The sequence below is a fragment of the Vigna umbellata genome, chromosome 1 (genome assembly GCF_029865625.1).
Source record: "Vigna umbellata cultivar VRB3 chromosome 1, Vumbellata_1.0, whole genome shotgun sequence".
Classification (NCBI taxonomy): domain Eukaryota; kingdom Viridiplantae; phylum Streptophyta; class Magnoliopsida; order Fabales; family Fabaceae; genus Vigna; species Vigna umbellata.
The window spans coordinates 80,540,784-80,557,585 of NC_142165.1; the positions used below are offsets into that span (position 1 = coordinate 80,540,784).

Sequence of the window (16,802 nt, forward strand, 5' to 3'; positions counted from 1 at the left end):
TATTTTTGTGTGTAGGTAGAAATGTAATCTTAAAATACTACAAAAATTATAAAAATACATTAATGTCAACTTAAACGTGATCGAAACAATTTTTTTAGAAATCTTACAAAAAAAGTAACTTATAGATGTAAGATTGTGTTTAACTTGCGCTTGTTTTGATGAAAGTAATCTAAATATCTAAGGATCCTTAAAACATAAAAATAAATAAATAAAAAATAAAACCTAATTTGGTATTTTATCAATAAATTATTGTCATTTCCCATTATTTATCACTCTTATATTTTATTATTATATTTTAAGAAATTTACGCACCTTATCAATTTTTCTCAAAGTTCTGACGAAATGTTAAAGTATGACCGTAGAAAGTAAAAAAAAAAAGAAGTGACATTTTATTATCAAAAAACAGCGTGTTTTGACTTATATTATTTTTTTATGGCACATTATCATTTTGTTTCAAAATTAATAGATTAGAAAATGTACATGTAATTCAAAAGTTTCAAAACTAAAAAGAAATTTAATGACAAAATTTGTAAAAGGATGATAACTGAGTAGTAAAGGGGAACATTAAGAAGAAATAACCCTAACACAAATGAAAACAACCCAAATTAAAAACACTAAAATTTAATTAACCAGTTGGACAAAATTGCATATTAATTTAGTAAACAGAATAGAAAAATAAGACTATGAATAGTGTAACACTTTCATAATTTCTTGTGTTGTATGAAATAAGTCGGAGATTTTTCATATGTCAAACAGAAACAACTATGCTATAAAAGTTGGATTGTAAGTTGGATTCCCATACAAGTTTTTATTATATAAACTTGGGTATGAAAGAAAGAAGAAGAAAAAGAATGTTCAGAGTTTTAGTATGAGGATTAAGTATTCCATTAACTAAAAATAAATAAAAAAAAATTGATATCTATTTATAAGAAATTGATGTGTTTTTTTTAAGAGGATAACAAATTACCAATTGGTTATGAATTTAATTTACATAAAATATTAATATCATTTTTAACTTAAAATTTTAAGAAAATAATTTTATAATTTTTTTCAAATAATTTTTAATCACTTTTATTTTAATGTGAAACTTAGGTTTAAAATTCACTTATGTTAGAATGATATAACTCATTAATAGGAAAGTTTGAAGAAAAGGATGTATGGTAAATATTTAGATTTTAAAGAAACGTGGTGTGTTGGTTTTTTTATATTGGTAATGGTAGGGATGGATTTCCAGAGTGTAAAAAAAATGTGCAGTGGTTGATTTGAAGAGAATATGGAGGGATTGGAGGATGACATTGTAGGGCAAGAGAAGAGAAGAAGCACATAATATAGGCACATGTATGAAGTGATAGGTCCCACACATGCTCACATGCTCATTGCAACTAAATCCATGACATTTTTCTTCCATCATTCATATGCTGATGGAGACTTATGAGACAAAACCAAATATCAATAACAAACACTCAACATTTTTTATACTTTTACCTTCCATAAGAAAAGAATCTCACTGCCGACGCTCCCAACATTTTTTTATAAACAAAATTATTTACAGAAAAGCTTATAAATCTTTTAAACTAATTTGGTTCTAGTAACAAATGCTTTGTTCATGTGAAATTTTCAGATTTTCTTGTGTGGTATCAAACTAAAATGATAAACTACTCAAATGGTAAACTTAATCTAATTAACGTTATAAAATCAAATAGTAATCAAATTTAGCCTCATAAATGCAACACCACCATTTCACAGGTCTTTCTCCTTTGTGTTGGTTTCAACTCTTCCTCACTTATCAAATCAACCGTTTGTAAAGAGAGAATTTTACATCTATATTATAATTTGTTCTTATTACGTGCTCCATTAAACACCGTAAAGATTTAAAATTTAATTTAAAAAACTGATATTTATTAAGAATGAATTTCTTTTTGGTGTGTGCAGTGTCTTTGAGAAGTTTGATGAAGAATGAGAAAAATGAAAGGGAGAGCCTCTGGTGTACTGTGGAATATGAAACAAATAAAGGTATACCCCACGAAAGCATCAATTAAAATTGTTGTTCTTCCTCATCAGTGCGCATTTATTCAGAGCCAAACAAACAAAAGTACAAAACCCTCTCTCTCTCTCTCTCTCTCTCTCTCACGCACACATTCACACGCCCACACACCCACCGGTCTTTCTGAAAAGTCTAATAAAACCTATTGTAGCAGCCAGAACGGTGAATGGTGTTCCCAAAATGGGTGGTTAAGACACACAATACACATAAACACACTCTTTCATTTCAAGTCCTCATCTTTCTTCTCTACCAACTACTCCACCATGCTCTACGGGCTTCTCCCTTTGTTGGGAATGTTGGCTTTTCTTGGAATGCAGCTTCCTGTCATAATGGCTGGTTAGTTCCTTCAAAAGTTCTTTCCTTTTTTAGCTTTGCTTCAATATCTTCCACCCTTTTGCCTTATTACGATACTGGGTACACAAACTGCTGCATTCATTTCTGGAATATGTCTTTTACCCATCACGGGTAAGGAATGGTGTCGAGGTAGGAATTAATGATAACGGCTATTTAATAATGCTAACACTTGGAACTTGTGGGTGATGTTCTTGGCGCATTTATACGTTGGTCTTAGTTATGATTGTTTTCCCCGTTATTGGGAAACTTCAATGTGATGAGAAAGGATTGACAGGTGTTAATGAATCTGGACAGTTATGCACATTGTCAATTTGTTACTAACATTTCTCTCACCTTGTTTCTCTTCCCTTTTTCTACACCAAAGTCACATTTAGGACCAAATATCTTGATGGAATTGTGGTACAACAAAAGCTTTTACCACCTGAATGGTTGCAGAAATTAATATGCAAAAGCTTTTATCACAAATTCACATTTGCTCTAGGTTTGCCCATAGAGAAACCTGAGTTTTTACCTTCTAAAAGAGCAGAAAGCAGAAGCATTTGGCCACATTTAACCTATATTAGAAATAGATAAGGCTATCCTGCAAATCCGATATTGTGTTGTACTTTTTACTGGTATATAAACTCTAGAAAATGGAACTGTTTTGAACTCTGATGAAATTGAAAACATGTTATCGGTGACATAGAATAGTTACAACGCCTTTCCCAATTGTCAAGAATTTCATCATTGCTGTCCCTATTATTTTACTTCAATTAATGTAAAATACACCCTTATCCCGCAACTTCTCAGTTAAAAAGTTACACTCATCTCTATTCAGAGATCAATAAGTGTTTCACTTTACCCCGTTTTAGTATAATTAGTGTGTGTGAGGATGATTAACTGTGAATTGGCCTCCTAAGTTTGTTTTTCTTTTTATTCCAATTTTTACAATCACTGATAACTAATTTTGTGATTATTATGAATTTTTGGACTTCAGTAAATGAAATGATGGTTTGTGAATTCATATTATTAACTTGAAACTTCCTTAAAAGTGTTCATTTAATCTTCTATACTCTCAATGTTCACGGTAAAAGATTCAAAATCAGTTTCAAACAATGTTGACAGTCAGTAAAAGAGAAACATTTGACCTTAAGAGGTTTCTTTAAGTAAAGATGGACTAAATTGTAGCACATATTATTAATCTGAGGGGAGGAAAGTGTAATTTTAAAATATGAATAGAGGATGGTATAATTTTAGCGTCTCTCTAGGAAGGGGCTTTAATCTGTTCATTTAAATTATAATTTCAGATCAGTATTTATTTGGCTTGTGCTTTGAGTCCAAAAGTCATTTGCTTGCATTTTAGGGATATAAATCACGTACAATCTTATTGTTTTCCACAGCAAAAGGAAAATAAGTGAATTGAAGAACTCGCCGTAACCATCCTATAAGAATGCTCACGAGTAAAAAAAAATCCATAAAATTGTAATAAGTTCATTTTCATTCCATTATATGTCAAAGTATATCTTTACTCCAATATAATATATACCTATTGCCTATTGAACATCAGGCCCAGAGCTTGCACTGCAAACCTAAGCAGTAAAATCATTTTATTGAGATAGACGCTCTTCCACAATATTTTGACATGTTCAAGATTTATTCTAGGGGAATCATGACATGGTCAAGGTGCCAAAAACTTTCATGGTGCACATATTGTGACTGTAAAGACTAAACAGTAATAATCATAGAACTATGTATTCAAAACTAATACTGCAAGAATGTCATGAAATGAACTAAGATTGGACCTGTTTTGTGGTGTAGTTTTTATCTCATGCATTCTGAAAACTTCCACAGAAACTGAATATGTTTTTACAGTTTCTCTAACCGTTGCCATGAGGGAAATGATTAACAAATAGAAAGATTTTATTGGAAATCATGGTAGAGATGCAATGGTAATATTTGGAAGTAATATTTTATAGTAAATTTTTCCCTTTTGATTCTTGAACCATCCATTTCCTTTAGCGTAATGGTTAGCAAAACTGCCATCCTTATATTAATAATCTCAGCTTGACTAGTCAATCTTTTAATTGTACTATAGTAAATTGTTGGCAATTCAGGTGAAGGATTAAATGTGGTTTAATGGTCTAATATTGCTCCTCCTTTTGCAGATTGCCCTTTGAATTTTACTGGTTCAAACTTCACACTTGCATCCTCTCTATGCTCTAACCATGGTGACAGAGGAAAATGCTGCCGATACATCAATACTAATGTTGCAATTGCTGTTTCTCGTTTTGCTAATGCAACAGGCAACCTAGGGGTCTCTCAAAATGCGACTGACATCTGCCTCCAAACCATATTTCAAACCTTGCAACTTAATGGAGTTGCACAAAATGCAACAGCTTTCTGTGGTTTCGGAACAAAAATTCCTGTTAATTATGAATGTAAGGGGAGAACTAGTGTTGTCCAAATGTTGCAATCCCCCAGATTTACGGAGGTCACAAAAAATTGCAAAGCGCCACTTGGAGAGGAAAGTAAATGTAAGAAGTGTTTAAATGCTGGCATTGGTTATCTGCATCATATCGGAATTGAAGATAATATAACACTTAGTACATGTCGTGATGCCACTTTTGCTGCATTAGCAAGCCAAGTTGATGAGATATCTACCATTGACATTGCAATTTGTTTCTTTGGGGTTCAAGGACTTCTCAAGCTTCCTGGTAAGAATTTTATAAAGTAAAAAAGCTAATGATAATCAGTTTGATCTGCTCCCTCTTCAGGTCACTGTGTGAATGAGTTCCTTCACGTGTTAATTCTACTGCATAGATTAAATGATTATGGCCTTGAGATTTATTATGATGTAAAGCCAATAAAATGGATGAGATCTCTACTTCAGAATGTTGTAGTTCCTCTTTGTAATTGCTTCTAAATAAACAAGCAATTGTTGCACATATACTTTCCATTGGTATGAATGACAAGGATAGAAAACAGTATAACTAAACTACGCATTGAAAAAACTGTGTAAAGGGTACTAGTTAGTAGTTATAACAATTAATGTGTGCCAAATGAAGCATGTGTATTATTTTCTTTTTACACCAATAAATATTCATTCCAGGAATGCAATGAAGTCTGTGTATAGTTACCAATAAACTAAAATTTTATAGCTGATCATGCTTTTTTGCAACTGTGATGCCAGTTTTAGAGTCAACCCCATCCTTGCCTGCTCCTAAGGCTTCTCCAAGCCCACCTGTTTCTGATGGCCCAAGTCAACCATTGTTAAGTGCACCTTTAAAGGGAAAGCATCATTCATATCGTTTGACGTTAGTTCCAGGTATTGCTATTGCAGTTACAGCTGTTGCTGTTATCACACTCATAGTCTTGATAGTTCTAATTCGCCAGAAAAGCAGAGAGCTAGACAAGCCTGATAATTTTGGTAAACCCTGTTCGAAAACCTTACCACCTTGTACAACATGGAAATTTCAGGAAGGTAAGGTTTTGGTTGATCATTCTTGTTAGTGATATATTATTGAAACTAGCACACCATTTTTTCTTATTTTGCTTCCTGGTTGGGGTGTGTTGAGCAGGTTCTTCATCTATGTTCCGAAAATTCAGCTACAAGGAGATAAAAAGGGCTACAGAGGATTTTAGTACTATCATTGGTCAAGGGGGATTTGGAACTGTGTATAAAGCTGATTTTTCTGATGGCCTGGTCGCAGCAGTAAAACGGATGAACAGAATATCTGAGCAGGGAGAGGATGAGTTCTGCAGAGAAATTGAGCTTCTTGCCCGGCTGCACCATCGGCATCTTGTTTCCTTGAGAGGCTTTTGCATTCAAAAACGTGAGAGGTATCTGTTTCTGTGTTTTTTATATTCTTCGACATATATACCAATGAATCAAACTCTTCTGAATGTCTATGGCAGGTTTCTATTGTATGAGTACATGGGAAATGGAAGCTTGAAAGATCATCTTCATTGTATGCCTCTCGATTTCCATAGATTGTTGTTCCTTAAAAAAAAAACAAATAAATACATTCACGCTCACTGTTTTGAATAATATTCTACTTTCGATAATATTTGGTCAAATTACAAATGGCACTTCTATCTGCATCCCTTGTGCTTGTATCTATTATGTGGATCTTATGTGCTTTCTTTCCTGCATCTTTTTTCTAACTCAGTACCTTCAGCCATATTAAACATGACAATTCAACATGTGCAACAAAACTATAGCATTTGAATAGCGAGGAAACAGATAATTATCATTGCTTCTTTTCCCTGTTAACCCCTTAATCTCACGTAAGATACTTTTGTTCATTTGTACAGCCCCTGGTAAAACACCTTTAAGTTGGCGAACAAGAATCCAAATTGCCATTGATGTGGCCAATGCCCTGGTAATAACTGCCATTGGTTTAATTTCAAGCTTATCAAAATCGAGTGGCTGAATGTTTTTCATCCTTTATTCTCTTTATGCATGGATTTTACTTTTTAACCTCACATTCTTTCACGTGCAGGAGTACCTCCATTTCTATTGCGATCCTCCTCTGTGTCACAGAGATATTAAATCTAGCAACACTTTACTGGATGAGAACTTTGTTGCCAAGGTTGGATGATTTTCGCACTGTATGCCAGCATTTCACCTGTTAATATTCACTGTCTTTTCAGCCCGAGTTTGAAACATTGCAAAGAATTTTTGATTTATGTATGGATAGGGTAAGATGCTGTCAATTGTTAACTAATTCCTTTATACCTGTATTACATCATTTTCACAGATAGCTGATTTTGGTCTTGCACAAGCTTCAAAAGATGGATCGGTATGCTTTGAACCTGTAAACACTGAAATTCGGGAACTCCGGGTAACAAATTCTTTTCTTCACTATATTTTACTTAGCTGATTTTAGATTTTTACGTGATTTAAAGGAGGGTTCTATATCCAGGGAACTACAGCTATAAACCTTCATCATTGACAATACTTAATTTTGGATGTTAAATTCAATTCCAGGTTATATGGATCCTGAGTATGTTGTTACTCAAGAGCTCACCGAGAAAAGTGACATATACAGTTTTGGGGTATTACTACTTGAAATTGTAACAGGAAGACGAGCCATTCAAGATAATAAGAATCTAGTAGAATGGGCCCAACCATACATGGAATCAGATACGAGATTATTGGAGCTAGTAGATCCCAATGTGAGGGAATCTTTTGACTTGGATCAGCTCCAAACAGTAATATCTATAGTAGCATGGTGCACCCATAGAGAAGGAAGGGCAAGGCCTTCAATAAAACAGGTACTTAGGCTTCTGTATGAAACATCAGAACCAATGCACAGTGAGTTTCTACAAACTGTTGAAGATGAAGAATGTCAGGGAAGTCAGCACAGAGGCAGAAGAAGCAAGGGGAAAATGCTCAGAAATGAAGCATTGTTTCACAGCGGAGAGGGAAGATATCTTGCTTCATCTTCGAGTACATCCCGGTCATATTGCAGTAGAAGTTTTTTACTTGAGACTGGCTCTCCACAGTCTCCGCCAAATATGTTCTCTGTGTGAAACATCGTTAGATTCTTCAAGTTGACTTGAGTTTTAAATTTCTCATTTACTCTGACTTCAAATTTGTGGATTTTTGGGAAGTAGGAGAAAGTCTATATGAAAATCATGGGAGAAATGAGAAATATAGTACTTCATTTTCTTTTTATTAGAGAACCCTTCAAACCAAAGTGCCTTTTAGAGTAACAGATTTCGATTTCATCATGGTCATCCATGCAAATTTCCTCTTTGCAAGGGATATATTGATTGAGAAGCTGTGAACTTAGCATACATGAGTGTTTGGAAACAATGAGAACGTAATTTTTGACGTCCAAAATTAAACAAATGTAAAACAAGAACTAGCTGCGATGTCTATAACGGAACTCTTTTCGTCAAATGGGCCTCTCAAAGCAGTTCCAAATACGCTGAAAGTAAATAAATCCATGTATCTTTCTTGACTACGATTCTCCCTATGCTACCAGTCAGGTCACCCATGCCACAATTTTTGTAATGCCTTCTGACATTTGTAGAAGCATATCCGTAACATTGATATTAAAAGAACGAGTACACAAGTTTTATTACGATATTCAGTAATGATTCCCACTGAAACTTCAAGGTACAGGAAGCATAAAAAGGTATGATGTTCAACCAGTAATCAGTATAAAAATAAATCAACATGGAAGAATTGTATATTGAAATACGATACAAGATACAAGTACAAAAGCTATTACTTGTACACGTCTCCCGATTCCTACAAGTAGCTAATCGGTTTCAGAGACTGAAAATAAACACCAATTCGAGGGGAAAGTTTCAGATACATGCAGGACAGTGACTATAAAAAAAACACATATGTCCAGCATATCATTTTTACAAGTCTTCTAAGGAATAAATGACCTGAAAAGGCTGAGGTTGCTAAAGAGAAAACTAATTTCTCAGCATAAGATTAAAACATCAGAACGGTTAATGCGAATAGCAATTCGTTGCCAAGTTTTCTAACCACCCACAGCAGCCAGGAACTTCTTCCTGCTTACTGGTTCCTCATGCAATACCACCACATCACTCACTTTCTCAAACAAATCCTCCAACTTGTCCACACCAAATCTCTGATATTCCAGCTGTTTCTTGTATCGCTGCTGGTATATAGCCTCAAAACAACCAAGGAATATTCGACAAGAATAGCTTACTAGAATCTCTTGCAGCTCATACTTGAAGTGCTCAATAACACAGTCATCGACTTCACATTTTGCTGCACTCTCCTGATTGCCCTTGCCTGTGCAACTTCTTTCGTCATGTTCTTCTATGACTACTCTTTCTTCATCTGAAAACTCATCTGAAGAGCACCCACCAGTGACAACATTCACATTCTCTTCCTGGGTTCCCTTTCCCTTCTTGTCTTTCTTTGCCAGAGAGAGAGGGGGAGCACTTGGGCCTGCCTTCCAGTTTCTGAGATACACAAATTTCCGATGCCCCTTCCCTTCCACAGCCAAGGCATCGCCCATCTTCTTGAAAAGATTGACCAACTTTATTGCCCCATATTCAGCAACATAAAGAGGTCTCCCATAAATTTTCTGGTACTCTGCCGGAACTCGGGCGAGAGGCAGGCATCCTCCAAAATGTTCAATCAATCTTACCAGCTGCCCCTTGAGGCCATTTAAATCCCCAGGTTGTACCCATAACTGGCATTCATTTTGATCACCAGAAGGCATCATAGACCCTCCTTGAACATCATTGAATACAGATGGAAGGCTGTGTGATCTCATAGTTGTCGGCAAGCATGTCATGTTCGATGTGCCACAGTTGTATTCAGACAGTGATTGTGACACTAATGAAAATTCCCTTGAGTTGTAATAGTTCTGTGACATACCTCTATAAACTATTGCTTCTTCTTCATTTAATACTTCAGAATTGTCATTGATTTGGCACCCCATCAGATATCCAGCAAGCTCAATTGGACCTCCACGGGGTGGCACTAAAGCCTTTGAGGGAGGCACAAAGCCTTCCCCGCGTGCCACACTAGGCCAGTCCCAGACAAATTTACCAGCATTGCATAGGGCAGACGAAACACCCACCCCAGCAGGGATGACAAGAATAACAGTATATCCTCGCTGACCAAGGATGTGAAGTGCTGGTGCAAAATCAACATCTCCAGATATAAGCATAATAGAGGATGGTGGAGGGTTGTCAAGAGCAAATAAGAACATATCGACCAAGATAGCTTTATCAGCAGCATCTTTTCTCCCATTTGGAACATCAATAAGTTTAACACCAGTTCTCTGACAGCCCTCTCTAAGTCGCCTAGGGAAAGAATTGAAATCCCCATAAGCAGAAAACAGCATAACAGCTCCTTTAATTACTGGGTGCACCCGTAAAGCCATTCTTATATTACCTGCTACATCTTCAGGCCGTACATCACTTGGAACAGGACAATTCTCAATATCCCAAAGGATTGCTACTGGGCCATCTAAGGAGCTATGGAGTTGCTGGTTTAAAGGACATTGAAGAATGGCTGCATTTGACTCACTCATAGTCTTACCCTTCTGTTCAAAAGTGTCAGAAGATGTTATTTGTGTTGATTTACTAGGGGTAGCCATCAATGACTAGGAATTCAGATGTTCCTGCACGCATAATGGAGTGAAGAGATCATTCAGCAAAAAAAATCCCTGAAACATCTTGTTGCAACACATTGATAAGGTAATGCTATATAGGCTTGAATGATCTAGCCATATGACCCAAAAATAGGGGCACTGAACGCAACCGCGGTTATGAGAACAAGACCCACAGGACTAGGATAAAAACAGATTATTTCCCTTCAACCAGAAACAGGATAGGACTTAAGAGAATCAATTCTAGGAACTATTAAGTATCAACGCTGGTTTCTAAACAATGATTAAACTGCTAGAGCAAGAAGCATAACTGCCTGGTTGTCAAAGAGAGTCCAATGCAAGGTATCCCTATTCAGAGATTGCACAGTGCAAAACATGGGTGAAGAATATCAAACTAAGAACTAACATGATTCTTGAAATAAAAATCCCTACCAAATTAAAGGTTCTGAAACATTTTCGAAAATAAAAAATACAATATACACAATGATTTCAATTCATCGCCCCATTTTATACGCATCCAGGAATCACAATTACAAAACAAAGCCTAGTTCACCATCACAGTATCATAAAAGTGTATCCCCACTGAACGATTGAAAATGAAATCAACAAAACCCCACAATCAATAATCATAAACTCAACTATTACTACAGCATGTATTGAACCAAGACTCCCTTCCAATTCCATTGACATTTTAACACCAACAGCCAACTGAGAATAAACAAACTTTATGCAATTTCTAACACTTACCCCTATAAAAGGAAAGTCCTCAACCGCCCAAAGAGAAATTTGATTCCTGAACCTAGGTCTGCAAAAACAAAATTCAAAGCACAGAAATCTATTAGAGAAAAACACATACTGGAACGGGTAGCATGAATACCCTTCCAAATGGTTTATTACAGAGGGAAATTTCTTCTAATAAAAAAAATATTCGGAACAGAATTTGAGCTCTGGTAAGATAAAAACCGGAACCCAAACACAAAATCCCACAACGGTGCTGTCTATGGTACACATATTTTTATTTCATTGAAAAAAGAATGAAGGGTGACAAAAATATGCAAATAAGAAAGATACCAATAATTATTGACAGTAATTGCAGAATAATTAAAACGTTGTTGATGGGAAATCAAATCGGATGCCACACGAACAAGAATCCGGAGTCCCAATCCTGATTAGGTAGCAAATAAAGGATGAATCCCGAAGATGATTAGCGCGTGATTATTGAAGAATGAGATAGAGTAGTAGAGGGTTTTGGTTTGGGTGGGTGAGTGGGTTTTTTTATTCTTGGATATTTACTTCAGTGGCAGCAAAAAGAGTGAAAGTGAAGATGAATATTTTTGCTTTCTTAGGGCATTAGAAACCACTAAACATGTTTTTCTTTAATTATAAATAGGTTTGTACATATGTTTCTATTAAAATCTAATTCCATTTTTTCATGTAAATAATAAATTATATTTTAAAATTATAAGATTGCATTTAGAGGATTAAACCATTGAAGAATTTGAAATATTAAAAAATTAAATTGATTATAATTTGATTTTCCTAGTTCATTAATATTTATTATAAACAAAGTTGAAGCTAACGTCCAATTCAGTTGCAGAGGAAAACAGAAACAAGGGAACAACGTGGAAGAGAATGGATCTCGGAATTGGCGAGCCATTTTGTAGTGGCTAGTCAATGAGAAGCGAAAGGAGATACCAACGAACGCAGAATATTATTTTTTTCAAAACTAATTTTAAATCTGTGTTTACTTTGATGTTTCTTGTGTATTTTTTTTTAGTAAATATATATTATATTAAAAGATATTTAGACATTTATAAAATAATAATAATATTTTTCAGTTTATAATTAAATTTTGAACAAAATTAATATAAAAAATTATTTATAAGTTTAGAAAGTTGATATATGTATAAAAATATAAAAATAGGTTTAAATTCTCATTTGTCAATCTCAAGTGGGTCATCGTTTCTTTTTTTCCGTCTCAATCGGGTCCATAAACTTGTAAAAATGAGCCAATTAAGCCCTCTCCGTTAAGTTTTCATTGACGCCGTCTACTGAGCTGTAATTTTTTTTAGTTGAGGTGGCAATGTGTATTAAATTAAATGAGTTTTCTGTTGTATAATCAACCATTCCACGTGGAGAACTATATTTAAAGGGACCAAACTTGCCGCCGCCAAGCTCGCTGCCGGTCACCACAAACTTGATGGCAGTGTGGCAATCACCACAAACACGCAAGTTCTTCACCACTCTGATAGGTCGCTCCTGAGGAAAAGTAATAAGTCCAAACGCTATGGCCAACCTTTCACTATGATACCTTATAATTTGACTCTTGTCATCTTCGTCCACTTCTTTTAACATGAAAGACGTGTCTGCAACATACCCAGCTTTCACAATTTTCTCTCCCAGCTCCTCCAACTTCTCATAAATTTCCTTGGTCTTCCCATGAGACCTATCCCCAGCAGCAAATGTATGAACCCTGTTACCCTCCTCCACCCAACTCAAACCAGTTTCTTTCTTTATTCCCTTATCCCTCAGCATTTTTCTCGCTCTCGCCGCCTCCTCCCATCTCCCAGCAGCAGCATAAGCATTAGAAAGCAAGACATTAATACCAAAACTTATAGCACCCATCTCAAAAATCCTATCAACCACAAATGAAGCCCATTCACTGCTCAAACTAACAAATTAAAAGAATTAATTGGGTGTTGACAAATGTGTAATTTGGCCAGAAAAATTCAGAGTATCAATGTTGTCCAAATTCATGTATACACTAAACAAATTCAGAAGGCTGAGACAGAGACCTAGAATGGTATGAAACAGAACTCAAATTGGGAGAACCCAAACGCTGAGAAACCGAATTGGAATGGGATTGGGAGGCAAAAAAACTGAGGATAGGCTGAAGAAGGTGAAATATTCGTATTAGGGTTTGAGGGTGGTATACCATAGGGTTTCTGATTCTCAGCAACACCCAATTGACTAACAGGCACAACAATATTCAATCGATTTGGGGGCCTGAGATTTGCTCCGGATGATGAACCAAAACCACTACCGTTTCGTTTCAAATTACTTTGATCAACACCTTTCATTGACTCAACAACCGCCAACCCTTCCGCTTTTGGGCTTTCCTCAGCACCAAGAAAAAGGAGCTCGATGGCTTACGCGCCGAGGTCCCTGTCGCCCTCGCCGAATGCGTCGATCCCCCACGCGTGCCTCACCAACCCTTCCCTTTCTTCCTCAGGTCTCCTCCGCGTCCCTGGTATAACGTCTTTCAAAACGATACAGTTGTGACCGGCCGCGAGCTTGGCGGCGACCGATGGCGCTGGTGACGATCGTTGACGGAGGAACTATAGAGCTTTTCTCTCAACAGTGAAGAGAAAAAGGAGAAGGGAGGAAATAATTACATTTGTGCCATGTTAAACACTTTTTATTTAAATAGCAAATTCCACCTAATATAATATTTATACATCAGCATATAATGTGCGGACCACGTCATCACAATTAAATGGCGTCAATGAAAACTTAACGGAGAGGGCTTAATTGGCTCATTTTTACAAGTTTATGGACCCGATTGAGACCGAAAAAAAGTGATGACCCACTTGAGATTGACACACAAATACGAGGACCAAATGAGGGTTTAAACCTATAAAAATACAAAAGAATATAATATGTGAAAAATGGTAGAGTAAATTCTCTAAAATATAAAGAGTAAACTATACAAAAATATGTTGAGTATATTCATTATAAATATAAATCAGTTTATGGATATATTGACTTAATGTGTAGTGTGTTGGAAATCCAAGTGTGAGTCTAAGTCCCACATTGGATAGAAATGAGAAAGTAGAGCAGTATATAAAGATGAAAGACTTATTAACCCATTGCCTTAAGGTTTTGGGTAAAGAGTGGTGTCGATCCCTTATATAGTTGGCTCAGATGTTATTGGTGTGTGTAACCCACAGGGAACCTCCTCCTCGAAAGACCCAACAGTGGTATCAGAGCCGATGGTTTGTCTTAGTGACCGGCTCAGACGAGTATAGTCCCTTGACGGGGAGATTGTTGGGAATTCAAGTGTGAGTCCAAGTCCCACATTGGATAGAAATGAGAAAGTAGAGCCATAGTCCTTTGTTTGAGGGAGGATGTTGGGTACAAACAAAGTCCCACATCAGATAAAATAAGAGATGAAGATGAGTTTATATACACATAAGATACCTCCATTGGTAAGAGGCCTTTTTTAGTGGTACCAAAAGCAAATCCGTGAGGGTTTAGCCCAAAGGGGACAATATCTTACCTGTGTGGAGATCTATGTGTATGTGTGTGTGTTGTCCCTCCTTACATATTGTTACATTAGTATAATGTGTATGGACAAACTCGTCTAATATATATTGCAAGACATGTCTAATCAAAGAATGAATAAAGTTGTCTAATGTGTATTAATAGACTCATATAATATATGTATGAACAAAACCATTTAATATATATTGCTAGACTCATTTAAACAATGAATGAACAAACACATCTAATGTGCATTGCAAGACTCGTTTAATCAGTGTGTGGATAGACTCACATAATGTGTATTCTTATACTCATCTTATTAATGCATGGAATTAATTGTTTTATGTTTTATGCATAAAATACTTGTCTAATTAGTGCATAGACTCGTTTAATGTGTATTGTTAAACTTGTCTAATTATTGTATGAACATACTCATCTAATATAAATTGGAATATTAATATAATAGTGTGAATAAACATACTCATCTAATGTGTATTAATAGACTTGTGTAATTTATGTATGAAAAAAATTGTCTAATGTATATTGTTAAACTCTTCTAATCAATATATGAATGACTTGTCTAATGTGTATTGCTAGACTGGTCTAATATATTCATCGACAACTCGTCTAATCAAAGTATTCCTAAACTTATGTAATCAACGTATGGAATGACTCATCTAATATATTTTTGTTATACTATTCAAATTAATGTATTTATAGTCTCGTTGATAATGTTGTCGTTGACACGATCAAATTAATATTATTAAACTATAACAATTTCAATATTGCTAAAATAGTAGCCAACAAAATAGAAAGGATAAATTCAATCGTATGTTGTCTCCTAACGAACATAGAATTGATTCATAACAAATTAGTTCTTATAAAAATCATACAAAAGGGTTAGTAAAACGAAAATAATAAAAAGATAAAGATCAATAAAAGATTAGAGAATAAAATAAAAAAGATAAAAAGAAATAAAATTATAAAAGGATTTAAAAAGATAAAAACAATAGGTTGATTTACTACGTTTTCAAAATATGATTCATCATTGGTTATCTACATATTATAGCTCAATTAATTATTGTCTTATATTTTCAAATTAATCAAAGTAAATTCTCAATTAATTTGTTGTCATTCTCATTATTAACCAAAATGCATTGTCAATTAAAAACAAAAACTTTGAAGATTAATCATAGTAAATTTAATTCTTGATAAATTCTTGTTAAACAATTAAAAACAAAAACTTTGAAGATTAATCATAGTAAATTTAATCAAAGTACATTCTCAGTTAAATATTACTGTGCTTAATCATGTCTATTCGTTTCCCTCTTAAGTAAAAAGATAATTAACCAAAATACATTCTTGATTAATTGTTGTTAAAGTTGTCACCTTTAATCAAAGTACATTCTCAACAATCCATTCAATTATTCGCAACACTCCATGGAATACAAAAATAACATGAAAATATAACAAGATAGGGGGGAGAACGTGAGAGAATAGAGAAGACAAAATTTGAACCCCCAAAGGACTCCTCAGCTCCCCTAATGTGTTTTCCTAAGTCTCTTTATATAGGAATTAGATTGGGTTCTGTTTTGGGCTTTTCTGTTTTTATAATCTTCTTTTTGATAATGTAATTTCCTCCAATTATCTTCTAAATAATCCAATATCTTCAAAATATATTTGATTATTATGGAGATCTACAAATATTTGAGAAGATCTTTGCTAGATTTAAAAACATTTGACAAATATTATCTTTTGATATTTACAGATATATTTAAATAAGATAATTATTTAAGAATATCAAATAAAATTTCTTATGATATATTTTCCCCAAATTATCCTTTATCATAAATATTTATCAATTATTAAAGCCATTTTTTGTAGAAAAAAAATAGAGAAAATCTCAAGATCCAATTTTTGTTGTCTGTTCTCTCTTCTTCACTTAGCCAAATTTCTTCACTTTTTCATGCTATACTTGGCTTGACTTCTTGTGGTTTTTATTATTTGTATTTTTAGATTTATCTTTAAGTTGTCATGAAAATTTAACA

General features: G+C 34.6%; 2 protein-coding genes across 3 annotated transcripts; one reads left to right on the forward strand and one right to left on the reverse strand.

The window, feature by feature from the left end:
* The first annotated feature begins 2,107 nt into the window (after nt 1–2,107).
* LOC148206547 (putative receptor-like protein kinase At1g49730) lies at nt 2,108–8,055 on the forward strand. Of its 2 annotated transcripts, XM_088104361.1 has the most exons (9): nt 2,110–2,380; nt 4,543–5,091; nt 5,568–5,858; nt 5,956–6,217; nt 6,293–6,345; nt 6,692–6,759; nt 6,880–6,969; nt 7,138–7,211; nt 7,357–8,055. In XM_088104361.1, exons 1-9 carry the CDS (start codon nt 2,308–2,310, stop codon nt 7,910–7,912), a joined length of 2,016 nt encoding a protein of 671 aa, XP_087960487.1. In that variant the 5' UTR covers nt 2,110–2,307; the 3' UTR covers nt 7,913–8,055. The 2 variants fall into 2 exon arrangements, with proteins under 2 accessions (XP_087960486.1, XP_087960487.1); XM_088104360.1 differs by having other exon boundaries at nt 2,108–2,380; nt 5,956–6,345.
* Nucleotides 8,056–8,549: 494 nt separating this feature from the next.
* LOC148206548 (uncharacterized) lies at nt 8,550–11,797 on the reverse strand. Its single transcript, XM_088104362.1, has 3 exons — nt 11,563–11,797; nt 11,239–11,296; nt 8,550–10,503 (listed from the first exon to the last, which is right to left on the reverse strand). The coding sequence occupies exon 3, from the start codon at nt 10,477–10,479 to the stop codon at nt 8,881–8,883; it is 1,599 nt and encodes a 532-aa protein (XP_087960488.1). The 5' UTR covers nt 10,480–10,503; nt 11,239–11,296; nt 11,563–11,797; the 3' UTR covers nt 8,550–8,880.
* Nucleotides 11,798–16,802: the final 5,005 nt, after the last annotated feature.